Raw genomic sequence first — 27,784 nt, forward strand, 5'->3', positions numbered from 1 at the left:
TTATTCTCCAAAATGCAGAAGGGCTATCCCAACTTTATGGCAGGTGGGTTATCGTAAGGCCAAGTTGTGTGACAGACAAAAGGACAGCGCATAACATGACTCGGATCACAGCTCATTGCATAGTCGGCCCAAGGGTAAGGAGCAGGTGTCACTCATGCATTGTCATTGTCATGTTCAGCGTGGTTTGCTACCTGTCAAAGATTCTGAAATCTAGGTCAGGAAAAGTTTGCGTGGTGCCCTCCGCAAGAGCGACACGAACCGCGATGAACCACTTCAGCCGCCGGGTTGCTTCCCACGGTTTTTAAGGGAAGCGGTACAATTTGGTGTCAACATCCCCTTAGCAGCTGTGGCAATCCTTAATACCGCAGTATCTGTGCTTGTTCTTTTTGTCCAAGCTTCTCACGGAGGAGCTGCCAAGAGGGCACAGTGAATTCATTGAAAAATTGGAAAAGGGGGCTTTCAGGCGGGCCTGAGCGCAGTATGGTGAATGGTGAAATGGCGGTGACGGCCTACTCGTGGGTGCTCATCGTCACTGCTAGGTGGCGCGACATGTATAGCCCAACTTCACTGCAGGGTGCCTATAGCCCAGACCACACGCACACTTGCGGACGCGCGCCCATGCATGCGCAGACAGTGCGGCAAGGCTCTCGTGCCTCTGCAGCTAGCACAACTTTTCGTTTGAAAGTGGCACTATAGTGGCATCGCCTGTTTGGTTCCATTACGATAATGCCACGCCGCATGCCGATACGGCGTAGGTCAAAATATCGACGTCACTTGTGCACTTCAGTTGGCTACTGGCGCGGCTAATAGCAGCTGCGATATTGACTTTTCTAGATGGCACTAGCTATGCACCATATTTATCATTTTCAATTGGAAACTGGCAAGTTTTTTAAAATCCTCAAATCTAAGCCAACCCTAAAGTTGGTACATGATTATTTGAAAAAAAAACTATCGTCCTACATTCGAATAAATACAGTAAGTATTACTGCATTTAAATGTTGACTATTTGAATGTGTTCCAAGTACATTATGCCATGCAGTCATGTGTGGAAATCTTGCCACTGTGCGCTTCCTGTGTTGCAGTTCATCTGTGGACTCTTGTCACTGAACCCACAGACAGATGCCTACATTGAGAGAAAGTTGAAGGACATCGTGGTCCACTACCTGCCACTTTTCCCAACGGTATGTCTTGTGTAAAGCTTCAAATGCCACTTCTACTGTTGCAATTTTTAGTGACCTGCGACAGCTCGCTGCACGCTATTGATAAGAACTGTCATCTGAATGGGGTAACATATCTCTGTTTGTGTTTTTCCTGCAGCAAACACAAAGCTCCATTCACCACACTGGAGAGCATCCACTTCTGGTGAGTGCTCCTTGCCACTGCCAAGCATGTGTTTTCTTTTTAAACCAGTGATTGCTTTTCCTGAACTATCATTGTTATCACGTTACTTTCGCACGGTGTGCTTGCTGTGCTAGAACATTTGTGAACATTGTACTCACTTAAATAATGAGATGGATCCATCCTAATCATACTGAGACTATGCACGTTGTGACCTGTGAAGTATGTTCTCAAACTGTCACAAGCACTGTTGACTGCTCTGGAGTGTGCTGGCGTATTTAAAGCTAACAGCCAAACTCTAGCAGTGTGATTAAAATTAAATTATGGGGTTTTACATGCCAAAATCACTTTCTGATTATGAGGCACGCCGTAGTGGAGAGGACTCTGGAAATTTCGACCACCTGGGGTTCTTTAATGTGCACCTAAATCTAAGTACACGGGTGTTTTCGCATTTCGCGCTAGCAGTGTGATATGATTCAACAAATGCTTATTATATTCTTGCTGCTATTATCATCCCCTAAGTGTTGTTTTGCTTTCTGGGCATGAGTTTGGCAAATGAACTGTTATGATTTTCTCATTCATCTTTTCTGCAACAGTCTGTACACTGTTGCTTATCCCATGACAATAAGCACAGAGACCAGTTCCTGTCTTGCTCAACAAGCAAGAGTTGTTATGTCCATTTGGGGAATGGACATAACATTAAGTTGGTGGGCAGGTCCAGGAACACTAACAAATAAGTGATAGTGAGGACCGTAGGTCAGCAAACTTACTCATTAATCAACTCACTCAGACTCTAGCTGAGTCTGAGTGAGCCCGACTTGCTGACTGACTCGCTTCTAAGTATGCCACTATCTGCTTCGCTTTGGTTGATTGTTGCACTGGCATCATGGTGGTTGTTGCACTGGCACCATGGCAGAGAGCATTCATTTTTCTATCGAGAGGTGGCTCTTTGGGCCATGCACTATCATCATCATCAGGAGCAAGTGAGCTCGGAAACTACAGCTCGACCGTTGGTTTGCAGGATGGCACAAGGCCAAAGTTGGGGGCCCAGTTATTACAGGGTGGGGGAGGGGGGTGGGGGGGTATCCCAATCGTGAATAGCAAAGTTAAGGGGTATATTTATTATGTGAGTGAATTCATTGTGTAAGTAAACACGGTATTTGCTTTATCTAGAGTGAAAGCCCAGCATTCAGATTATATATGGAAGGCACAGTGGTGTGAATCTCATTGCTGCCAGAAAGCCGCTGGCTTTCTTGTGATATATAGAAACATCCCTTGGCCTGGTGTTTAGAGGGTTTGGACCTTGTGAGATAACGTGAGACATTGTAGCATGTTGTTTGAGTACCACTTGTCTAAGCGCAGAGAGCCTTGTCGTGGGTCATCTAAGGGAGGTGGATAATATTACCCACTGGTTCACGCATCATCCAATCCATGTCCACAGCCAGAAGAAGCGCTCTCCCAGCAAAAAGCTTAAATCACTTCCGTCTTGTGTGACCACTGCATCTTTGCCTGTGTGAGCAGCCTGCTGCCTTTGACTCAGATTTATTCCTTGTACGTTGAAGTGTGTCTCACAGCAGAATGTCTCATGCATGGGCCATGGAGCACCTGACGTTTTCGCATGTAGAGCTCATACGATACGCTTTTCATGAACAGAGCAACAAGCGGTGGTCTCAGTATCGCCAGGTTCATTGGTAGTCCAGCAATCTCCGAGACTGACTTGTATTGAGAAGCCAAGACATTCTTGATGAAGGGCTTCATCGTCAAGGTGCGAGCTGACAGCCTCGCAGCAACAACACACAGCACACGTCACACGATAAGCAGAAGTTACAAAAGCATGCTAGTGCAGCGGCGTCTGGTCAAGCATTGGGACACCCCAAGACTGCTCCTGCCTGCACGTCATGCTTGCACAGTCTATTTACAAGAGGCAATGCACAACAGATATGCCCAAGCTGTACGTTTGGAAGCATTTACAAGTGTCCTAGATACAAAAATTGCAGTTGCTAGAGAGGAAGCAAAATTGCACTGCCACTAGTCTCCCTGATATACAGTCGAGCCCACATGTATAATGAGCCCTCTTTACAGTGTACTTTCAGCTACTACGAACAGTTCCTCAACAGCCAAACTGTTTCTCAAGGCATCTACGAGAGAACCCTTTTGCCCATGCCTTGCTCAACGAACAGAGCAAATCATAGAGTGGTAGCGTTGTGACGAGCTGGGAAAAAGATAAGTGGGAAATTGGCCCCAGTGGTCCTGACATAGTCTTCCTTAAGCTTTGTAGCTTGCTGAAGCATTCTGTACGCACCAGGGGCTTTACAAACAACCACAGCTTGTCAACAGCTTGACAAAACTCATAGAGCACCATTGAGGTGTAGAAACTACACAAACAGAACTCAGTCACCAATTTTTGCTAGCGAATGTAGTGCGCGTCATTTCTGGAAATAAGGGATGTCTTCAGTGCCTTGTTGGCTACCGCATCGGTAGTTTTGAGGGCATGTCCAACTATAACAAACTTCTGATATAGTGAACACATTTTGTACAGTGAAGGCATTCATTGTATGTTAGCGCAACTGAATTTGTGGCACAGAAATGGGAACAACCCCCTTTCTTTGCTACAGCTTTACTCATGCTCCTGGCAATTTATTTGTGAGTTTAATGTCTTTTGTAACTGAAAACTATTTGTTTGCCTGTTCTGCTGTGCAAGATTTGGCTAATTAAAGCTTTTGTCATAACTGTTGAGTTTGCAAATGCTGCATGATGAAGAAAAGTATTTTTTCTTGCAAGCTTCGAACATCATTATGTTTGAAGAATATTTCACAAAATAGTGGAGTGATGTGGGCCTGATTTCAAAACAAAGCCATTCATAGCTCTTTCAGCGAAACTATAAAATGTTGTTATGAATCATTGGGTTGCATCCCATGGTACATTTGCTGAGGCAATAAATAGATATAGAACAGGCAAACAAATAGATATTGGCTGTTGCTGTAGCAAGAGAGGAGCTGAGTAACTTTACTTTCTTTTCAATTAATCACATGGGTGGTCCTACCCATAGTTGACTATATGTGGGACATTCTTCTGTAGTTCTCTACGTAAATCTGTGTTGTCGCATATTTACACTGATAAAAAAAAAATGTTCGAGTCCTTTATAAACAGTGTTGCAATACTGTATCTTTGAACGTGGTCTGGTTGAGCTCTAATTCTGTGGCATGGCTCTTGGTTCTGTGCTTCAGCATCAACACTTATGTTTTACACAGGCAACACTCGAGAGCTGCGGAGGAGCGTGCCGTGCTGCTGCAGAGAGGAGGGCGGCATACGTTGGCTTTCTCCTGGACTTCATTCAAAGGCACTTCATGGCCAAGAAGAGTGTGTCAGGAACTCACCTCAATCAGGTGAGGGTGGAGGCCACTTTTGGTGTTGCACCCCTTAACAGGTTCAGGCATGTTTGTCAATGAAGTACAGCTTGCTTGCAGTGCATGCAATTCTAAATGCAGTCTAGATTATTGCCGTCAGTCGCGTCTTTCGTAGGCCTCATGTAGACGATGTGGGGATTGAAGCATGGCCCATTGCCTTTGAGCTAGCGTTCGCTTCTACTTTCGTTCCTACACCTCTCCCTTTCACACCCGCAAGGGGTCAGAGAAACGACTGAGCTGTCAGTCACCTGTTGCTCCACCCCGGAAGAGTCTATGAGTGATTTTCCACTGACTGGTTTTTCGAGAGTGGCGCTTCGCACTGGCACTATCGGGGATGTGATCGGCAGAGCCAGTGCGAGAGAGCTTCGTCTCTGGGGCAGGGTAAGGTACGTACACGTTTTTTTTTTTTTACTCGTCTGCCGGCCCCTTTCTTTTGGGCATCGTTCGAACTTGAGCTCATCTACGGTGCCTCGCACCTACGGTGAGCACGTAGCTGGTGTTGCTCCTTATCCAAACAACGCCGAGGAGCGGTGGTCGTACTACACCGAGCTGCACTTATCGGAGGCCCAAGCCGATGTAGATTGCCTTAGCTCTCGCGAGTAGGCCCACTGGTTATTGCGAGAGTATGTAGTATAGCCACAGGGACACTTTTCCCTAGCGGCGTGTCGCGGGGGCACCTTTACCTGCAGTGACATGCTAGCGGTGCCCCTCTGTATATTTGCCCTTGGCACAGGAACCTCCTGGCTTCCCACACAGCCCAAGGACCTGGTGCTGTGCAGTGTTGAACGTCACCAGACACAAATCAGCTTGTTTCTGTTAACTTAGGGCAATACTGTGTTTTCTTGCCGCACAGTGCTAGATGCCCTTTTGGAGGTGGAGTGCACTAGATTACATGAAGATACCAGGGGCCGAACTCGCGAAGCTTTTTGTTCGTAAGTGCTCTTTTTCATTGGCCGATTGCCTTCGCTTATAATGTGTCCCATATCACTATTAGCTTGCACGAGCGCCTTTGGCCTAAGAACATTTTGTGAATATGGGCCCCAGATCCCCACAACCGTTCAGATAGATGGGATATGCTGCAAGCCGTGTACGTCATACAGACCACACAACCTTTGGCGTTAATTAAGGCAAAGTTAATTAAGATACATTTCATTTAGGCGCTTGAACCCACAACCTTTGGTGGGAGTCGAACCAACATAATAGGAAGTGACAACACATTCAAATGAGAATGTCAAGTGATTTAAATGTCTCGTAGGTGCACAGGCTTTCGCCGTCATCCTGTTTAGCTCACACTAAAGTGACTGTCAATATTTTGCAGATTTTGAACCTTCAGAGTTACCTATATAGAATAACAATTGCTATGTTTTATAGTGACCATAAAGTGACAAAAAAATATTTTCCATAGGTAAACATGCATTATTTATCCATGAATGCAGATGGGCTTGCATAAATACTTATAATGAGAATAATAAAGTAGATATGTACTGGAATAGGTATATTCCAATTCATCACTTAGGCCGTAGTTTGCATAGAAGAAATTGCTGTTGAACTCACTTGCAGAAGAGAAACCGGCACACACGTCACTAGTGTAATCGAACCGTGTATGTGAATGCACGCAAGGGAACTCGATAGTAGTATGCCTGTCAGAATAACCAAATGAGTCAGAAACTTGCAGTAATCCTTTGTTCCATCGCCAGTGAGGAGCAGTCAGTTTTCACTAGTGTCAAGTAAAAAAACACAGGTGTGGCAGCATCGTTCGCACACGGCAACATCGTTTGTAACATTAGTGCCCCCTATGAACAGATGTAATCGCACCTATGTGAGCAATAAACGAGCAAGCATCTAACTGTAACAATTTGAGAGATTAGACATCAAATAGAAATCAGTTTTTGTGAGTGCGACAAATGAAAATGGCTTGTATGGTGAAACCAAAACTAAAGCGCAAGCGGAAACCAATGCACCAGCATAAACGAGCCTTGGAATTGGAACCAAAAGAATACGAAGTGAAAAACAAAAATCGCTTGTATCCACACAGGGTCCCAGTTCGTACAGTAGACTCCCTTTGAGAACTTGCAGGGACCATGAAAATTTGTTCGTCTTATCAGAATTTCATCTTATCAGGAACAATTGGCAATATGACCAGGTGCATACAAATATCTTACTTCAAAACGGTAAGTGAAGTAGACTTAAGACGAGGGGAAAATGACATAAAAAGCATTTATTCAGCTGAACTTAATATAAAACTGTTTTCAAGTGGTGCTCTTGCTTAGTTTCGTCCAGTCCATGATGGATGTTTGGTGCTTCTGTGCAAATCGGGGACCAGCCACAAATGATTTCATCTCACCTAATGACCTTAAAAATCCTTCTGTGCCTTTGTGCTGCTGGAAAAAGTTTACTAGGGAGTTAAAACAGGGATCCCTATTGCAAAACCCAGTGCCACTGGGACCCAGTGCGCCGGATTATGGGCCCAGTGCAGCGCGCTGGATGCTGGGGCGCTGGGAAGGCGCAGCGTGCTGGGAGGCACTGGGTACTCGCGCGAAAAACAGCTCTAGCGCGTTAAATACGCAGTGCCTGGACGCCGCATATATGTTTTTGAATACAGAAAGCAACAAAGAGCGTTTTAGTGCAATAAAAAAAGGAAAGAAAAAACACGTAAACATAAAACTGCTCCGACCAGGACTCGAACGTCCGACCTACAGATCCCAAGCCCGGCACTTTACCGCTATGCCACGCCAACAGACGGAAATAGACGGATAATTTGCCATGTCAAAGCCGAGAAGCAGTTTGTTTCGCAGAGCCACGTCTCGTACAGACAAGGTTGATTCGCTATCGCCCAGCAACTAAAACTCAAGCCTGTACCAAAAAGAAAAAGTTGCTGTTCGTCTTCAGCAGTATGCTTGGAAGTGCCACAACATTGATTTTCACTTGCGATTGCAATTTAAACTTCGAAAAATGTCCTAAATGAACTGCCGACCCGGGACGGTGTATGGGCAGTTACTGCAGATTTCGATAGCCGTTTCTTGTTCTTCACGCAGAGGTTATGCAACGTTTCCTCAGTTCAGTGATGCCTTTCAGTCAACACGCCTGTGTAGTCATATATCTTCGTCAGAGAAGCGCAGGCTAGTACTGGGAGCCTTCGGCGATAGCACATATACCTGTGTTTATGACGCGTCACATCGGCGGTAATCGCTTCTTGTGCTGGCACTGTAGAGATGAAAAAATGTTTCATTTAAGAACACTCATGCAAAAGCTGAAATACAGAGTGATTTATCCTTGTTAGATTTTGCGATTACTGAGCCTAGACTCGCCGATAGCGTGAGGACGAACTCGGCGGATACGCTAGGCCTAAGCTTCGGTGGGGACCGATCTCGGCGCGGGTAGCTGGCGAAAGCTAAAATGTGTGTATTTGAAGCCTCAGAACTTTTTTAGTACAAGAGGGAAAGTGGAAGCGCGCGAATCACCTCAGCTTTGTTGTCGGTGCGATAATATCAGTCAGCGATAGGCTTCGAACTCGGGTTCCGTTCGCGCGCATTTGAACGACTTCTGCATTTCATGTCCACTCCACAACACTGCGACAACGGCGACAACTCCCAGTCATATGTTACGTGCGAACTACTAAAAAATGCGGCATCCTCTGCGTTTACGTGGTTTCGTTCAAGAATTTAGCTATCCGCCCAGCCAAAAGGGCAAATGAAAAAAAAAGACGAAAGTGATCTTCAGTTTCAAATGTCCATGAATAACCAGGGCAGCTCACGCACCTTAATTCCAAGCTGCGACACGAAATAGGGTTTTATAACCCTGAGATATAGCCTTATTTAGGACAAGAGACTAGTATCAAGCGATTAAATTGTATAAAGCATTTAATATTCAGCAGCACTCGTCCTTGAGTACTGGAACCACCGCGCCACAAACACAACCAGCGCAGTTTCCAGTGCGAACCAGCGAACTGCAGTGAGAACCAGCGCCTGTGCAGCAAAAACCAGTGCGCCCCAGCGTCATGGCAGTGGAACCAGCGATTCTTCTAGTGTGACCCAGCTCTTATCCAGCGTTCTCACTGGTGTCCCAGTGAGTCCCAGCGAGTGCCAGCGTACCCAGTGCGACCCAGCGCCAAAAAGTGCCCTGGTTTCACACTGGAAGACGCTGGTTTTTGCAATAGGGATCTGCCACCTAACAGGTCATTGCCGTGGGCTCTGAGCTAGTGAAAGTACGAAGGAGCACACTGAGTGCGCAGCAAAGCAACGCAACCTAGAGGAAAGTCTAGGTGACGTTGAGCAAAGTGGGGAAGGAGAAACGACACGAAGCATCGCGGAGGAAGAAGGTGGGCGGAGGTGCACTGTGTTTACCTCCTCTGGCAGTTGCTACAGGTTTCGTTTACGACACGGACTTGTCAGGTTTGTCTTGTGATAACATCGTCCTCGCAAGCCGTAAGCTGTATGTCCGAGTAAAAGCATGCGACAGTGAGCCAACGATGGTGGCTCATTCTTGCGTGCGCAAAGGAGGAAAGGGGGGACGGGTGCACCGTCTTCCGCCATTCGCATGGCACCGAGAAGGGGAGAGAGGGAGGTGCTGTACTTCGGTCGGGCGGGCTTTATCTAAAATGCAATCTGCTTTGGGGGCACAGTGTAGGGGGGCTGATGGCTTGTAGCTTTGTATGCGCTGCGTTCTCGCCGCTCAATTTGCATTGAAGCGATAGAGAGCGCATGCCAGCATTTTGATAGAGAGCTTCTGCGGTCATAGAGTGTGATGTGTTCAAGTTTGCCTGTGCGCGATAACACCATGCTTGTCAATTTAGTTTGTAAGTGAATTAAAAAGGCGTTCTACTCCGGCGGCTGCTGCATATGGTGCGGCCGTGCGACCCTGTCTTGAATATGATCCGCAGTGCACACAGTCCAGCTGCACCAAGGGCCGATAACTTCATGTGCGCTGTAGCACCCATATGCTTGTGCGTCACCTGCGTTCACAAAGTGAAACATCCTTGTCTTTTTGTGTTTCCTCCTTTTGTTTTCGCCTCTGTCCACGGACAATGGCCGCAGGCCTCCAGTAAGGTGCCTCGATGCACATGCCCCCGGGGGCAGCCCATTGGGACACCCTAGCCTCCAGGATCGGTAGTGGTGGTGGTTAACCGAAGAGCACGTCTGAGGCGGTTCGTCTTAAGCAAATATCTTTTTGCATTGAGTCTATGGAAAATTAAACAAACGTTCCCATGTTGTTCGTTATAGACGAGAATTTGGTTTAACCGAGTTCATCTGAACGAGAGCTCAGGGCAACAGAGAGTTCAAAAATTGCCACGTTTTCCAAACGTATAAATGGCGTCATAAATACAGTACAACCTCATTGATACAATCCCGTTGATACAACCTTGATAGGCGCAACATTAAGAGACAGGAAAACAGAGGTGTAGGTTATAGATCAAACGGTTAATTGATATTGTAGTTGACGTTAAGAAGAAAAGAATGGGAGTTTCACAGGGCACGTAACCAGTGGCCTATTAGAATCACGAAACAGCTGCCAAGAGAGAACATAGTCGAGAATGGTGCAAAACTAGATGGTTTCATGAAATTAGGAAATTTGCACATGGTGTCAGCTGGCACAAGACAGGGGTAATTGCAGATCCTTGGGAGAGGCCTTTGCCCTGCAGTGGACATAAAAGAGACTGATGATGATGACAATTATTATGAGGATATTGTTTGGTGTTCTGTGGAGCCCACAGATTCCCAAGAGTGGTAGCGTCTGTGCATCTGTTTTAAAGGCCACCACAGGAGATAGTATTGCGGATGGGGATAACAATGCTCAAGCGTGCAGGTTTCTTAAATTTTATTTATCTCTACTTTAAAGAAAAAATTCTTTTGTGCAGGCTCTTCGGTTCCTGCTAGAACTGCTAAAGCACTTGGCCCCCTTGAAGAAAGATTGCACGAGGTAAGTTCTTTGTGTTCCTTATCTCATGAGCCATATTACCTTCATCAAAAGATGTGTGCCATCGTGTATAAGTAGAATGTGAATCGAAAAGTATAAAGGTAGAATGCCTCTCACAAGTAATAACTTGACAATGTAACTTTGTACAGCCACATGTCTAGTTGCCAAAGATGCTGTAGTTTGCAAAGTAACGTACAGTGAACGCTTGTTACAGCAAAACCATTTTATTTTAATAAGTATTGCGTTAACATTATTCGTGGTACAAACTGCGCTGCATGCATTTTAGACCAGATCAATCGAAATGGAGTGGCACTGGACTGCATGGTACAATGTGCATACTTCCCAACTCTCCCAAATTTTCAGTAAGGTTTACAAATTTGGGCTCATGTTACGAATGTTGCACGAAGTTTTCGAAAAAACGAGTTCTGTTTGCGAAAAAAAGTTTCGCTAAATGAAGCTGGTAACAGCATGCTACTCCCTGAACTGTTGTGTGGCTTGAGAGCTTGAAAGTTTGCGACTCTGGTGTGCATGATACATGCTCAGAGAGGTGGCATCTGTGATAAAACAATCGCGCACGCATCGGCGAATTTTCCTGTGGTACGTATTTTCACGTGCCGCTACTAGATGGCGAGGGCCGGAGTGTGCCACAAGTGGCTGGCTGCACTGGCACCATTTTGAACAGAAGGTTCAGTCAGTCAAAATTGTGAAAAAAAAAGTGCAACCCTTACCCGAGTCTATATGGTAACTCCAGTGATGAATGCTGCTTCTGCAACACTGGATCAAGAATCTGCTTTAACATTACCATTCCTCAGTGAAACTGGTCACGCCCATGATGAAGCATCGCATTCGGAGTGCCGCGCACGGCCCCTCCACACAGGGTTTTCTGGTTGTCGAGGATGATGTGGATAATCACATGTCACACCAGTGTACGTAAGTGGGTCCCTGTCACTTGGCTACTGTATGCAAGGTTTTGGGCTTTGCCATGGCGCAGCCTAAAAAGCATTTGACTGACGAAGGATAGGGCAGTGGCTGAACAGTGTTGTAAGGCCAGTGTGAGTGATTAGAAGAAAGAAGCAGTGTTATAAAAAAAAAAAAAGGACATTACCACTTGTGGCTTTTGTGTCGGGGTGCTATTTTTGCCTATGCAAGTACTAAGAACAGGGCACTTTTTCATTGAGCGATGAGTATGCAAATGCATTTCTTAACAACTGACTGAGTGTGCGTTTTCCCTCCTCTGCAACAGCGTCTTGCAGTCAGGATTGCCCAACCTGCTGAAGAGCCTCAGCATGCTGAGTGGTGATGCCAGAACAAACCGAGAACTGATGTCTCAAGTTACACGTGCTGTGACGATGTTCTCTACGGGTGAGTTGCCTAAATGTAAAGAGAAGAACATCTAAAAAAAAAAAGATGAGTTTTGAGAAAATGCGCACTATATATTTGTTTATGCACAAGTACACTGACTGCGGAATTTTCTGCATTCCTGATCGTGTAATTAACCTGCACCACAAATTGAAAGAAAAAAAAATGAACAGCAAAGCTTGGGTGTGGGCTATATGCATACTTTGCCCTGATGTGTGGCTTCATGGTAGCGTGCGCCATGCTGCCAGCATTATATGATAGGAGCGTAGTTCACGGGGCACACCATTGCGGATATTCTTCTTTCGCATTCTCAGCTGGAATTAGCTGCACTCACTCAGTCATCTGTAATTTCTGAGAAAGTGTTTTTAAAAATGCTTGGTAGGGCACGGCATCACTCCCTGTGATATGGTAAAGTCGCCGACCAGTGATTTGGACTCCGCCTCGCTCTCCCTGCGCAACAAATTGGCCACCGAGTTGACCAATGCGAGCAGAAAAGCCTACATTTCTGTTTCAATACATCACCGGTGTTTTTGCAAAATTGGAAGTACTGATTATATAGTCAATCTAGTCGTAGCCGACTCCACCCAAGCCACACCGCAAGCCAATCCATTAAGGACTGCATTAGCGGTTTGTCATGCAATTTCCACCCCTCCAGATTTGTTCCTTTGCGCGTTACGCTGCGACATGGTTTGGGGCAATGTCCTTATATATATTTATGAATTTTTGCTGGTCACAGTCATCGAACAACTTCAGAGAGGGCAGAGAAAACTCCAAGGCAATGACATTCGCAAAGAAACACCACAATCATATGCTTATTGGAGCGTAGTTGGCCACTGTTTAAGTTGCAGGAGATGGCACTTTTGTACATTTTGAGACCACACTTTCACCTGTCTATAGCGAGAACCATGAGAACGGTCAAAGTATAGACTGACCAGGTCACATGCAAACATGTGCGCATTTGTGCAGCCACATGTGCGAAATAAGACAAATTCCGGCAAATTTGGTATTTCGGACTCCATTTATTCAGACGTTTAGGTTCGCAGATTTGAAATTATCGGTCGGCGACTGTATTAATCAGTGTACCGTGTGCATTATCAAGCACGATATTGGAAGGAGCTCTCCTTTCAAACTCCATCTTATTCTAATAGTTTTCCTGCCTCTTTGGAGTTCAAGTTAACAAAGTTCTAATGTATAACCTGCACAGGCTCAGTTTTAACTTTGTCTTCTCTGAGCGAATTGTCTTTAAGGGGGGACATGGGTCTTAGAGACCGAAAAATCACGAAAAAAAATAACTTTTTTGAAATCATTATTTTTGAAATCTGCAGTGTCTGACGCATTATCTTAAAAATTTTCACGCGTCTTGGACCAATATTTTGGTCGTAATGGTGTTTTATATTGCGTCGGCGAGCTGTATTTTTACTGACGCACGCACAAAAAGGAGGCCTTTTTCTATGACGCGCAGTTGCCGTTCTAAGTTTCCGATTGCAGCTATCTTGGTCTTGTTTGAAAGAGCAACTCTTCTCATTTAGTTTTCACGCCACCGCTGCTACTCCGTGCGCTGAATTGCCATGAAGAAAAAGCCCGCGAGAAAGTAGTCCCCACACGCAATTCCATTCGTCGACCGAGGCACGTGACCGTAACAACGCCATGCCATTGGCGGATTTTCGCCGTCGTCTGCTCGGGCATGCGAAGCAGGGCACAAAACGATTCAGTTTGCTACAAGCCATAAATTCGGCAAACAGAAAAAGAAATGAGGAGTTTTAAACTTTCAAAAGTGCCCCATAGTTTTGGAAGATGCCGGCAATAGTTTGCTACTCGTGCCGTGCCCCGCCGGAGTATCCCCCCGTGATTGCGCAATAGGCTTAGCAGATGAAAGCGCTTTTGGCAATGGCCGGTGTTCCTGTGGCATTCCTGCACTACTAATGCAACCCGATGATTTGGAGAAAGTGAAGAAGGCACGAGAAAAACAGCAAGACTTTGCTTCAATGCCGGCTACCAAGCGAAAATCTGATTTTCTCGCTCACGCTGATGCTGCCGCAGCTGGCTCGTATGTGTAGTAGACATGCTTCGTTATCGTAAGCCACGATACTTTTGCCGTTTTGTGTAAAACGCAAGTTGCGATGCGGCAGTGGGCAAAGGTGAACGTGACTGCGGTCTCCCCATAGAGATAGTCAGAACGGCACGGAGTTTGCCGTTCGTGAGCAGAAGCCAAACGTGCACCTCGTTCCTTGTGAACTCTCTTGCTGTGTACGAAATGCGGAACACCGTTAACTGGCAAATGGCATTAAATGAATTCTTTTTTTTTTTTTGCCATTCAAAGATATTCATCTCGTGCACGATCTGTGGTGATGCCGCGTCGGCCAAACTTGCAACCCATTCCTTGTGAACAACCTCACTGCACACGAAATGCGGAGCACCGCTAATCCACAAACTACACTTTTTTTTTTCGATAACAAACGTTTCACACTAGGGCATACGTGCTGGGGCATGTGCTAGGGGCATACTAGCCTGTTAACTGGTAACATGTAAATATTTCATTATATTCCTGAATAAATCAAGCTGTCTGTTTTTCTCGTTACAAACTTTTCGCTCGTTTGTTTGTGGCAACATTAATACACCTGGAATTATATTTTTATATATGAAGCTAAATGTATTAAGCTTGAAGTGCTGTAAGCAGATTACTATGAGGCTTACGAGTCGATTCTGAATGCAAATATGTAAATAGCAATGCCTCAGCGTTGCACTGAGCAAAGCTATTCTTTTTTCTCATTTTTCTCAAAACATGGTTTTTGGTCACTTTGCTTGTTTGCTGTATCAATATCTTTGGATCTAGGACAGCTAGAGCTATTATTTCTTTTGCAGCACAAAGTATTGAGAATGCAATGCTGAAAGCATTTTTTTTTCCGCTCCAAATTTTTTTATTTACATTTACATTTCCTCATATTATTGATACTTCAATACTTCAATGGGCTGTAAAATGACAAATAATTGTTCAATTTCGAATCTGTTTCCAGCGTTGCTATCCTTATACACTCTAGTATCCAACTATATGTGGTTTGCAACTTTCCCTTTAGCAGATAAATTTGAATTGTTTCAACAAACAATAGAAGATAATTATTATCTCGGCAACTACTATGTATGTGTAAAATATAATTAGATATCTAAAGTCAACTTGAAACACTGAATGAGAATATGCAGTTTTATCATATTTGATCAAGAAATAGCAAAGTTATCTCAACAACCCATGTCCCCCCTTAACTCACTGCCTAGTTGCTCACATACAAAACAATTTATGGCATGTACAGTTTTACACAAAAGTTTACGGGACTCAGGATTTGTGCAAAAGCGTAAGTTCCTGTGAAGTCTGGGCACATAGCCTCAAAATCAGTATGTATTTAAAACAAATCAAAATCAATATACATGGAAATCTATAGTATATTTCACGACCTTCTCAGTGATTCATTAAATTAAAAGCACCATGGCTTCACAGAACGTAAATTCACATATGTCAAGGAAGTTCCATGGTATTGTAAACTTTAGAGTAGGTGACACTTCCAGCACCTGTCCAGTTTGGTGCTAAGGTAGAGTGGAACCTAGTGGTCGCATTATATAGAACACCGTACTCCTGTTTGAGGCATTGTGCAGTTAGTTTTTAGTTTGAAAAAATATGGTGATGGTGTTTGTGTGGAGCCTATTACAATGCAGAGTGGATGTTGTGCCTTCTCTTCCACATGTTGCAGCCATGGCTGTCCCAAGGTGAAGCAAGCGGTTGACTCTGCAAAAGGAGTTGGGCTGCTTCGTGCATGACGCACAGTTTGATTGCGTGAGTAATCATCAAAAGTTAAGAGATCTTTTTAGTTGCCTCCACTTACTGCAGGGTTCATAGTAGTCCTTGAAGTACAGTAGAACCTCGTTGATACAATACTCTTATGTACGATTTGCTGGCGCCTGTGTTCGCTGTTGAGAATGCAAAAACTGACACAACTACACATTTCTTTTATTGGTTCATGTGTTCCCTGAAAACAGTGTTGCTGCACCAACATTCGACAACCTGCAATCACATTATATGTTTTCCGGCTGCTAGATCCCACGTAAACAAGAAAAGGCATGAGGTGCACGCGATGAGAATCCAAGCCACCTGCCGCAGCAGTTTCCCTGCAATACTTGCTCGCCCTTCTCGCATGAAAACGCCACCGCACACTTCGTTTCTTATACCGGTAGCAGCAAATTTCCTCCCAGGACATTGCACGCTGCATTCACAGTTATCGCCACCAACCATATTGCAATAAGCACATTCATCTATCTATTTCACAGTACAGGGGGTGTAGTACCGTTGGGAGCGTATTGCATTCTTTTAATAAGCGATAGCTGAAACATGCCGCTTTTGCCTGCTGTGGGCGGCGCAGGGAGAGCGTCATGTATCGCTCTGGCGGCATTGTATTCTGGCATCGCTAACCAGCGCTATTTTGTTTTGGTTCCTTGACATTGTCTTAAAACACTGCACAATAGGCAAACGACAATGTGTGTCTAGGGCCGCTTGATCCGCACCAGCTCAACATGCATCAATGTCTCGTGCCATGATTTGTGCTTAGTGGGCGCCTCGGAACTTCCACTGGAATGTCCCGCAAGAAAAAGCTTCTGATACAAGCCACCGAATTCAAGTAGCACAAACGTGTGTTTGCTGAAGCCGTAAGAATGACAGCGCGCCTCTCGGGCAGCTCAGGCCCCACCAGCTCGGTGCATGTTGGCGCCTCGTGCTACAACGATAAGTGGGACGCTTCGCCTTACGTAGACGCCAACTACAGTTGAGTCTTGAAAAATGAAAAAGATAACACAAACACTAACAACTGTGTGTTTATTCAGGAAACACTCATTTTATACTGTCACGTAGCGACTGTGAAGAACAAGTCATGGCCAAAACTATGAGTCATAATATGACTCTTTTTCTTTGTTAGGTGAACTTTAGCTTTAAAAAAAGAAGAAAAAAAGAGAGAGAGACCCAAATAGCAACAATCATCGGTTGTTAAAATGATATAAGGGTCAAGTGTGTCGGCTATTTAATATTTATACATCACTCTTCATGCATTCCATCGTAATTTCTGGTGCTCACATATGTTGCAGTATGTACACCACTGTTTGTGTTGTGCATGCTTTCTAACTCAACAAGATTCTTTTGTTATAGAATTGGAGACAATAATCAGGAAAGTTCCGATACACGTAAGCGATAACATTGGAACAGTGGTTAGTCAATCAAAAGTAGTGACCAAAAAATGATAAACAATATATGCACGTCAATATGCACAGCGTGCTACTTGACATACGTGCCACGTCGAGTCCGTGCCTCTCATCCTGCATACCTATCATATGTGTTCCAGAAGCGCCATTTCACTGTCCATGTAATAGTGTCAAGGAAGCTTGACTTGTGCATCTATTGCCATTCTGCTTTGCAATGTATACTTCCATAATCTCTTGGGATGTACTGTCTCGGTGTGTAAACAAAACTGTGGCTAGATGAAAAAACAGTTTGCACGCACTATCGTGGCAACGCGTTGGTCTCAAGGGCTCGCATTTGGCAACACACTGCTGGTACATTTTGCATGTCAACTGTTCTTTTGTGCAACCAGCGTCAGTTTTGCTTAGACACAGACATACAAAGTTCCAAGAGATTATGGAAGCATAAATATCTGTTGATGAGCGTTTCAATTTCAAAGCTAGCTGGTCTGGCTTTGAGCTAGCTCAGCTACTCTCTATGAAGTGTGTCCGGCATGTCGGATAACATTGATCCCAGAGGCAATGTTGATGTTAGGAAAATAGCAAACAAATATTATTGTAACCTAGAAGAACTGGTAGCTGGGCTAGCTGGTAATTCATGTCAGTTAGAGGTGTGCGAATATCAAAATTTTTAATACATGTTGCATACGAGTACTTAAGGGCCCCTAACCAGGTTTTGCCATTTTGAGCTGACAAGTGCAGAGCATACAATACGTGCCAACGATCGTGTTTGCAAAGAATTACATTGCTATGCGCCACGGAAAGGTCTGAAATTTCAATCCGAATGCCGTTTTCCCTTCTCCTTGCGGCCGCTGCGCTCCAAGCTGGACAGTGACGTACTCGCATCCCTGCACCTACGTACTCGGGTCTGCAGTTTGACGTCACCAGTGGTGACACGTGACTTCAAGAATTATTCAAGGCACCACCTGTTATTTGTGTGTTATCTGTTGCTTGAATTGACGAATTGAAGTTTAGAGAAATAATAAAACACACAAACGGAATGTCTGCGTGTTTTTTGTTTTACTTCGCACCGAAACAAGAGAGATGCACTTCTGCTTCATGTGCTTGTTCGCACAGTCGTGCAGTCATGTGTGCAGGTATCTGAACTATGGCATTTTCTACCGTGTTCCAGCGCATGATCATGCTCTGCAATCCGCTAGTCATGTGTCCTTGTGCACAGCGTGCAAAATCGTGCGCTGCGCGAAACCAGGCACTTGAACAGCTCATGTGCAGCAAAAATAAACAAATAAATAAATAAAAATAAAAAAAAGCGAGGAGAAAAAAAAATGAAGGCGGGGCCGGTGATGGTATGCGTCACGCGATCCTCGAAGTCCGGTATGGGAGAACGCAGGGAAGGAATTTCGCTTGCGAACGCTAGAAGGGGCGAGCGAAGAGAGTATCTCGCTATGTAGTGAAGCTCGGCTCCTGAAATCATGGCTTCGCGGCACTGAAATATTTCTATCTCGGCTATTAATGAGCCGTTTTGAAAAAGTTTTGCGGCAGAACGCTCCCTAGAGGACACATAAGAACTCAGTGTATAACCAAAATTTGCTGTGGGGCCTGGCGAGGGGCCCTTTAAGTATTCATATTCAATACGTATTTGAAAATATTCAATGCTACAGCACAGAATATTGAATAATGATAAGCACGTGCATTTATTAGCGAGTTGGTGTATTTTAATATGTTGGAACATTGCAATTACATTGTCATTGGTAAACAAATTAAACTAGTAAGCCATTATACCAAACAATTGTGTATGTGGCTCATGTTAGCTTCGGAAAATTAAATAATTCTTGCTAGTTGTCTGTTCTTGCCTACCTGTGACTTATTATACCGCATAAATATCCCATAAACTCAGACGCATTTGACCCTGTACCAGTCGTACTCACAGCATTTGCTGTCAAGTGATAAGATCAGCTTTATAGGTTGAACCTGCAGAAGAGTCCACCCTCGCTGTTTGCAAAACCGCGCCCCTTGCTACTGAGAGGCTGGCTTTACTGCACAGCTCAGTCGTCCAGTGGCTAAGCGTGTTTTACAGGCGAAATTTCCCCAGCAGCATGAAGTTATTGCAAAATTCAGCACAGTATCAGACGCACTTTCTTAGATAGATAGAAATAAACGCCAAGAACCGTGTTTGCTCCCGCACAGCGAGAAATGTATTGGATTTGTTTCGAATATTCGTATGCAATCGAATATTCATAGTTTTCGAATCAAATACAAATGTTAAAGATATGATATTCGATAACGTTCAAAATTCTCGAATATTCACACACCCCTAATCTTAATAAGTTGCTTCAGAGCCCAAAATAACCCACATACACGACGCATGTTCTCACAGACACAAACACCCCAAGAAAGTACACCCCTCTCCCATAGACGCATACACTTTTTCACTTAAGCGCTTGTGTGAAAAAGTGGTAGGGCACATCCTTTCTTGGTGTGTTTTTGCGTGCGAGTATTGTGCGTATATGCGAGTGCATTCTTTTGCGCTCTGAAGCAACTTACTGAAATATCATTGTACATGCCAGTACAAATTAAGTAGTAGGCAGAGACGTGTGTGGCAGGCTTTGTGTTGGGGAAAAATTCCAAACAGGATGCATTTGACGTGTAGTAGCTTTGTGTGTCTTTTCGAGATCTTAAGAACCAGAAGTGAACCACTGGGAGTTCAAGTAAAATTCAATGCGAGTGCCATCGTGGTTGCCAAAACACTGTTCACCACGGGTATGTACCCAAGATTGAGGCCCCCGTAATGAAGCATAATAGCCAGACTCCAGCCGAGACTCGGGCGACCAGGAGCAATCCAGCTTGTTCACTGTAGATACATACTTTATGTATCATCAAAGCAAATGCATTTCGTGTTGCTGGAGTGTGAAGTTGCCGCCAACGTTTTTGCAAGAGGGTAGACATTAAGAGGAAGCTTTAGCTTGGGTGCTGCTATCTAAATACATGTAAAAGGAGAATTAGTTTTTCTCGGCAATCACTGCACCAAATTCGACAATTTTTGTTGCATTTAAAAGAAAAACTTAAATCCTAGTGACTGTTGATTTCGAATTTTTCGTTTAGGTTGTCAATTTTTTATTAGGAATTGGCAAACATCGCAAATTTTCAGAAAACAAAACTATGAAGTTTACAACTCTAACTCGGCAATGAAAAATATCACAATTCTTTGAATTGCATCTAATAGTACATATAAATTGGACAAAATTTATGTTACACATGAATATAAATAAATTTAGTAATTTGGAAATACAGCTTTTGCAGAACCCTTGCACACAATGTAACAAATTCACACAAGATAGAAATTGACACATCGAATTTGTCCGCTTTGAATGATCTAATGGATGCCGTTTACAGAACCGCGACATTTGTTCTTGATGCAGAGCTTTAAATTTTGTAAAATTTGTGCGTCTATTTTCTTTTTCGAACTTTCAGATTTCTGAATATCCCTTTAACAAAATTCGACCCTAAATCGAAATTCCGCTTTCAACAGTCACTAGAATTTAACCTTCTCTCTCAAATGCAACAAATTTTATTAACATCGGTCCAGGGGTTATCTCAGAAAAATGTATTTGAATAGGCCGCGTAGGTGCTGGGCCCTAGCTAAAGCTTCCTCTTAAGGGCCCTGTTTGGTGATTAGAGTGATTAAATTGATTTATTTATTGTGGTATAGTACTGCATTATATACTCACGTAATGAATGCACCTTTCCAAGCAAAATTGGGGGTTGCGTCTGTAATGCAGGAAAATTTTATTGAAACGTTTTGAAACTGCAAAATTTGTAAAGTAAAACGGTAATGATTTGCAAAATACATTAGATAACTTATCTTTGCAGTAAAAATACACATACTGTTTGCAAACCGTAACAATGTTTTTACTTCACTTCACTCCGCGGTGGAACTACCAGACCTGTCGTCCAGGTCGCTGGCCGCTTCATCCACATTGTGGTTCCACAACAGCTGGTCCTCGCAGTCGCTTCCGGCCGTCTGCCGTTATCGGAAGCATCACGCCGCTTTTTGGCACCTGTTGTTCCAACAAGCACGCTGTGTGCGCTGCCTCTTTCCTCGACCATCCTGCTCGTGTGCTGGTCAAAGTTTGTCCGTGTCCGACCAGTGTTTCCCTTTTGTGAGCAGATAAACTCTCTGTCCCACAGCAGGCGTCTAACTTGACTTAGGCCTCGTCACACACAGAGACGCCAAAAACGGGCAGAAAAGCGAGCAAAAATTAGACACTACACCCGACTATGTCCACTATGCTGGATAGGTGCCGGCCGCCCTTTCTTCACTTGGACTCTCCTGTATGCTGCACCCAACTGAGCATTGAACGCTCTCTCTCCGCTTACGTCAGAGTAAAGTCCATAAACGCAGTAAATTTGCTGTTGTAGAGAGTAGTTGTGGTTCTTTTATCTCAAGTATGCGAAGTGTCTTTGCGCCAGCACTGGCGGCAAACGGGCAGTTATAACAGGCCGAGTGTTCTCATGCTCGCTCTTTCCGTCAGGTCCCATGCAACCGTGATAACGTGCAGCCTATTCTTACCCCAGGCTTGCCGCCAGTGTTCTTTCGTAACGGCTTTGCTATCAGCTTCGGTCATCAAACCCACCGGCCCTGCTCCAGTGGTGAACATGCCCTGGCATGTTTACCCCTCGAGTGTACGTGTAGCCTGCAGAAGTTAGCTGTAGAATTTCGTTTGCTATGTGTAAATATTTACAGCACAGCGACAGGACCCGTTGTGGTTGCTTAGTGGCTATGGTGTTGGGCTGCTAAGCACAACGTTACGGTATGAAGTTCCGGCCACAGCATTTTGATGCAGGTGAAATGTGAAAACGCCCCTGTACTTAGGTTTAGGTGCACATTAAAGAATCCGAAGTGGTACAAATTTCTGGAGTCCCCCACTACGGTGTCCTAACCAGATTGTAGTTTTGACATGCAAAACTCCTGAATTTTTTTTTATTTATTTAGCACAACAGGCATCGAGATTAAGCATGCTTGCTTTAAACACGTGCTCCTATTTACTCCTAGTATATTTTGTGCGAAGTAAACATCAGTAAATATATTTGTATTGTACTGTTCCTAATTTTTTTATATATTTCTTATTTTTTTCTGTCCCTGCCAATACTTTACAGCGTTGCTTGTTCCCCATGCTACCAGCACCTAATTCCGTATTAAAACATATTGTTTTCTTCCCGGTGAAGACGTTTCCGCGTTGCGTGTTCCACACAGTACTACCACACTTTTGTATTCAAAGCTCTATTTTTCTTCTTTTTATCCAGTTTTTTTTTTTTTTTTTGACAAACACGATCTTTGTATGATGTAGCCTGCTACTGTTGCCACAATTGTACTAACCCCCATTTGTTTCTTGTTTAGGAGGTCCCCCGACAGTTTTTACTTCGGGACCTCCAATTGCGCAATTACACTTCACCTGTTTGTACTACTTACTGTTTGTAGTACTGATGCGAGAGTAAAATTCTAGTCACCAAAAAAAAAAAAAGTACAGCACGGCCATTCGATGATGGGACTGCACAGTAGCAAAGTGGAGGGTGCGATTTATTATTATGCGGGGGAAAATAAAAATCCAAATTTAGAGAGCAAAGTTGGGGGTGCATTTATTATGCAAACGCATTCATTATGCAAGCATAATGGTAGTAGTAAGGAAAGTTTCATCTTTATGCAAGGAATTTCAGTTGCTACTCACCCAATGGCTTCAGTTGCGATTTTAACATCCTCAGCTCAATGTGCTTATTGTTGTATGTTCGCGACAGGGCTAATACAGAATGCAAAACGTCTTTCAGTAGTGTGCCTTATGCAGGTTTTTTGCTCACGTTGTAAAGCAGATAAAGTAAAAAGAAATTGGTAGGCATAATAGTTCCCTTTCTGCAAATCTTGGCACAGTGCGTACATGTAGTATGTGTACACATGTTTGCATGCTGTTCTGAGCTGCTCGTGTGAGCTGCAGGATAATTTCAAAACTTGAAATTGCTTTTCTGTTCCATTTTGCAGTGCTACTGTGTAGACAGTTATCTCATCTACCTGCAAGACATCGTTCTTCCGAGAGCTCGAGTTTAATAACTGCTCCAACTGTCGCCTTGCCTTCCTTTGATGTTGGTACCGTGGTACTAAGTATGATCTTTCTGAATGCTCTGAGCGCTGGTACCTGAAGAACTATGTGATACAATGTAAAAAGTGTGCTGTACAGATTTAAGCTTGCCGCACAGCACGTGTACAGCATGGTACATGGCATCAAGTCTGTAAATGTTCATAAGTAAACCGTTACTCAGACTTTCACCTTTCTCACGTGGCTGTGTCAAGCTTATTCCGTCACCCCACATTCTGCAAGACAAATAAATACTAAATACCCGCCGCGGTTGCTCAGTGGCTATGGTGTTGGGCTGCTGAGCACGAGGTCGCGGGATCGAATCCCGGCCACGGCGGCCGCATTTCGATGGGGGCGAAATGCGAAAACACCCGTGTACTTAGATTTAGGTGCACGTTAAAGAACCCCAGGTGGCCGAAATTTCCGGAGTCCTCCACTATGGCGTGCCTCATAATCAGAAAGTGGTTTTGGCACGTAAAACCCCATATATTATATTATTAATAAATACTAAATAGAAACTGCCGCAATTCGTAAGGTCTTTCATGTATTTTATAAATGCATAGCATTTGCACACCCTCTGCATACTGTTCGAGGGACGTGGGTAACCTGTCCATGGGGGCCAGTCACAACGAATCCCGTATGCAACATACTTTCAGATATGAGAGACCATTCTGCTCACTTAGTTTGGTCTGCCTGTGTTATTTCCACAACAAATTCCGCTCTTAACATACCTGGCTATAATGGACCATCGGCTACTGCAGAGAAGATTGTTGGATAGATTTTGCCCGATCAGGTCTGCACAACATGCAGCCCGCAGGCTGCATGCAGCCCATGGGCACATCTTGAACAGCTCGCGGCCAATCTAAGATTTTAACGCGATAGCGTTAAGGAGCTCGTGTTGCAGAAAAGCCGGTGTCAGCGGCGGCGGTGCATTGGCCATGAGCGATAAATCTGGGAAGGCACTTCATAAATAATAAAAAACAACTTGCAAGATGGGCTGGGTGGAAATCGAACCAGGGTCTCCGGAGTGTGAGACGGAGACGCTACCACTCAGCCACGAGTTCGATAGTTCAAAGAGGGACGAAAGCGCCTCTAGTAAATGCGGTGTTGCTTTAGAAATGTGCCGTAGAAAGTTATACTGCAGTGTATATCGGTAATTATGAGCATGTAAATTACAGAAGTCGCAGTTACACAAGTAGCGAAGTACGTTTCCGCTACATTTCTGCGCTTCGCGCACACGCAGAGCCATCTTACGGCAAACACAGAAGACCCCCTCCTCGCAATGGACGGCGCTGCCCCGACACGTGGCGCGCCATTCGCCCCATGATTGTGCCCGCCTTCGTGGCGCGTCGCGGCCCGGCTGTCCGTGTCGATCGCGACGTTTGGTTCGCGTAGACCGTTTGAGCGGGCGGTGCGATAACGCTATCGTGTTCCACTCTTGAAGGTGAAGCTTAAGCGTCCTCCAATTTTTTAATGGTGTGCTGGTGGCAAGCACTCTGCACATGGGCCAAGAATAATGACAGTAAGCACAAAAGATGCAGTAGTGCGAGGCCTTTCTCTTGAAACAAATAGGGCGTGTGCTACCACTGCGCATATTATTGGCTCAGCATGCATATAAATAAAAAGCTGCGTTTACATTAGATGTCAGCCAGAGGCACTTCTGTGGCACCTGCAATTAGATGCTTTTGCTTGACGTGTTCCCCATCTGCAGCAGAACTGAGTAAGCAGAAGCGCAGAACAGATTAAGCGCTCGTGTGTCCCCCTTCACTGTGTCCCTGTCAATTGTGCGCGCTAAATATTTTACTATGAATGTGTTCCCGATACTTTTCAACCTTCCTTTTTGTGAAGGTTGAAAATTCTTTTTAATGTGGAAGTGAAAAGATACGGATGAGGAAGCCGCTGCTGGTGCTTCTAATGTGCTTGTGCTGCTATTGATTTCGATTTCGAGTGAATCTGACTTTGCCACTTGCATGCAGAGATCATAAATATTGTCGAGTATACCCTGCTGAAGTATACACGCTGAATGGGGATCCAGGCGTTTGTACTTCACAAAACGTAACCGTTGACACGCGATGCCGAGACGAACCTCGTTCTCTTCTTCTTCAGTCTCCTTGCTGTGCCACACCATGTGGCGCTAGGCCCTCTTTAAAAAAAATTGTAATAATAAAGGAATGAAAACATACATAGGCTTGACGTGATAGCGCCAAAATGGCCTAGGACGAACACATAGGCTATAGTCACAATAGCTGTGGTGTGCGATATAGTCACAAGGCACTGAGGGACAAGCAACAGCAAAAACTAACCTAAACGACTGAAAACGTCGAATTTTAGGGCTATGGTACGGTTTCAACCGCACAATGTGCACAATCTCAGATTGCAGTTGTCGACGTTGGGGAGGCTGGCTTCCGTCAGGAAGGACTTCGTAATTCACGTCACTAATTCACTGCAACACTTTGTAAGGTCCGAAGTAGTGACTCAAAAGCTTCTCGGATAGTCTTTTTCGGCGCACGGCAGTACAGGGCAAAACTTGATCGCCAGGTTGGAACTCGACTTGTCGATGGCGGAGATTGTAACGTTGCACATCGATGCTCTGTTGTTTCTTTATGTGCACTCGGGCAAGCTAACGGGCTTCTTCCGCGCATTGCACGAAGAGTTCGGCATCTTGGGCGAGATCGAGGTGATCGATGTTGTCGCATGGCAGCATTGCTTCTAACATAGTCTGCACTTCACGGCCCTAAACGAGGTAAAACAGCGTGAAGCATTTTGTTTCTTGCGTAGCAGTGTTATAGGCAAACGTTACGTAAGGGAGTATCTCGTCACACATCTTGTGCTGTACGTCTACGTATATATAGAGCATGTCAGTCATCGTTTTGTTCAGTCATTCGGTCAAGCCGTTTGTCTGCGGATGATAGGCAGTTGTACTTCGATGGGTTGAGCTGAGTTTAAAAACCTCTTCAATGAGCTGTGCTGTAAAGGCTTTGCCTCGGTCTGTGATGACGTGTGATGGGGCGCCATGCCGTAGGACGATGCTCTGTATGAAAAACTGGGCAACCCCGGAAGCTGTGCTTCGAGGCAGCGCCTTTGTCGCAGCATACCGCATTAAATGGTCTGTGGCGACGATTATCCACCTGTTGCCAGAAGATGACAGTGGAAACGGGCCCAGAAGATCCATGCCGACCTGGTCGAAAGGTTTGCCAAGTGGGTCAATCAGATTCAGAAATCCCGCAAGCTTCACAGCTGACGACTTTCGGTGCTGGCATTCACGGTAGGCTTGGACGTACCACTTAACACACTCAGCAAGTTTCGGCCAGTAGTATGATTTGCGCACTCTATCAAGCGTTCGTGTAAAACCCAAATGGCCAGACGGAGGCTCGTCATTACAGGCGAATAAAACTTCAGCATGGAGGTCTGCTGGAATGACCAAAAGGTATGTCTTGTTGGTGGCAGCGGAGTTCTTCTTATACAAGACGACAATCCTCGAGTGATGTTCAGGGGTATTGATGGGTTTCGTCCTTCCAGATGTTCGAATATAGGTCGTAGTGAGTCGTCTGCGCGCTGCTGTGTGGACAAATCAGTAACGCTTACAGCCCCAAGAAAAACGCTGTCGTCCTCAATGTCTTGGTCGGTAGTGTCGATAGGGGCATGCGAGAGTGCGTCAGCGTCTTCGTGTATGCGGCCCGACTTGTACACTATTGTCACATCGTACTCCTGCAAACGTAGACTCCACCGTGCCAGTCGTCCAGAAGGGTCCTGCAGATTTGCAAGCCAGCATAACGAGTGATGATCGGTGTCTACTTTAAATGGGCGGCCGTAGAGGTAAGGTCGAAATTTGGCCAGCGCCCATACTACGGCAAGACACTCTTTCTCCGTACTGGTGTAGTTGGTCTCTGCATGCGATAGTGTGCGACTGGCGTAGGCAATCACTCTTTCAATACCTTCCTGCCGTTGTACAAGCACCGCACCAAGACCAACGTTACTGGCGTCTGTATGAACTTCCGGGTCCGCCTCCTTGTCAAAGTGTGCCAGAACTGGTGCTGACACCAGACGCTGTCGAAGCTCAGTGAAAGCACTCTCTTGCTCTGAGGCCCAGACGAACGATACATCGTCCCTCATGAGTCGAGTCAGCGGCTCCGCCATCTTCAAAAAATGTTCGATGAAGCGCCGGTAGTATGCGCAAAGGCCCAGAAAGCGTCGGACACCTTTCTTGTCGGTCGGTGTTAAGATCGGGGCTAACGCCTTCCGCGCTGACCACGTGTCCTAGAAATATAAGCTCCTTGTAGCCGAAGTGACACTTCTGAGGCTTAAGGGTGAGGTTAGCCAATCGGATGGCTTTGAGAACTTGCCGCAGTCGTTTCAGGTGGTCGTCAAATGTCGCTGAAAAAACAACCACGTCGTCGAGGTAGACGAGAC

The 27,784-nt window shown here is 45.0% G+C and overlaps 1 protein-coding gene across 3 annotated transcripts in view; it reads left to right on the top strand.

Annotated features, from left to right (window-relative positions):
• The window catches only part of LOC126523557 (protein MMS22-like), a 152,225-nt gene extending 128,655 nt beyond the window's left edge, over positions 1 to 23,570 (top strand). For all 3 annotated transcript variants that reach the window (XM_050172154.2, XM_055066917.2, XM_055066918.2), the window contains 7 exons: positions 1,083 to 1,181; positions 1,318 to 1,362; positions 4,590 to 4,724; positions 10,600 to 10,661; positions 11,902 to 12,020; positions 15,758 to 15,840; positions 23,281 to 23,570. In XM_050172154.2, coding sequence (XP_050028111.1) covers positions 1,083 to 1,181; positions 1,318 to 1,362; positions 4,590 to 4,724; positions 10,600 to 10,661; positions 11,902 to 12,020; positions 15,758 to 15,777 — 480 coding nt within the window. In that variant the 3' untranslated portion in view covers positions 15,778 to 15,840; positions 23,281 to 23,570. The remainder of the gene's footprint in view (positions 1 to 1,082; positions 1,182 to 1,317; positions 1,363 to 4,589; positions 4,725 to 10,599; positions 10,662 to 11,901; positions 12,021 to 15,757; positions 15,841 to 23,280) is intronic.
• Positions 23,571 to 27,784: the final 4,214 nt, after the last annotated feature.

This window comes from Dermacentor andersoni, chromosome 6 (genome assembly GCF_023375885.2).
Source record: "Dermacentor andersoni chromosome 6, qqDerAnde1_hic_scaffold, whole genome shotgun sequence".
NCBI classification, from domain to species: Eukaryota; Metazoa; Arthropoda; class Arachnida; order Ixodida; family Ixodidae; genus Dermacentor; species Dermacentor andersoni.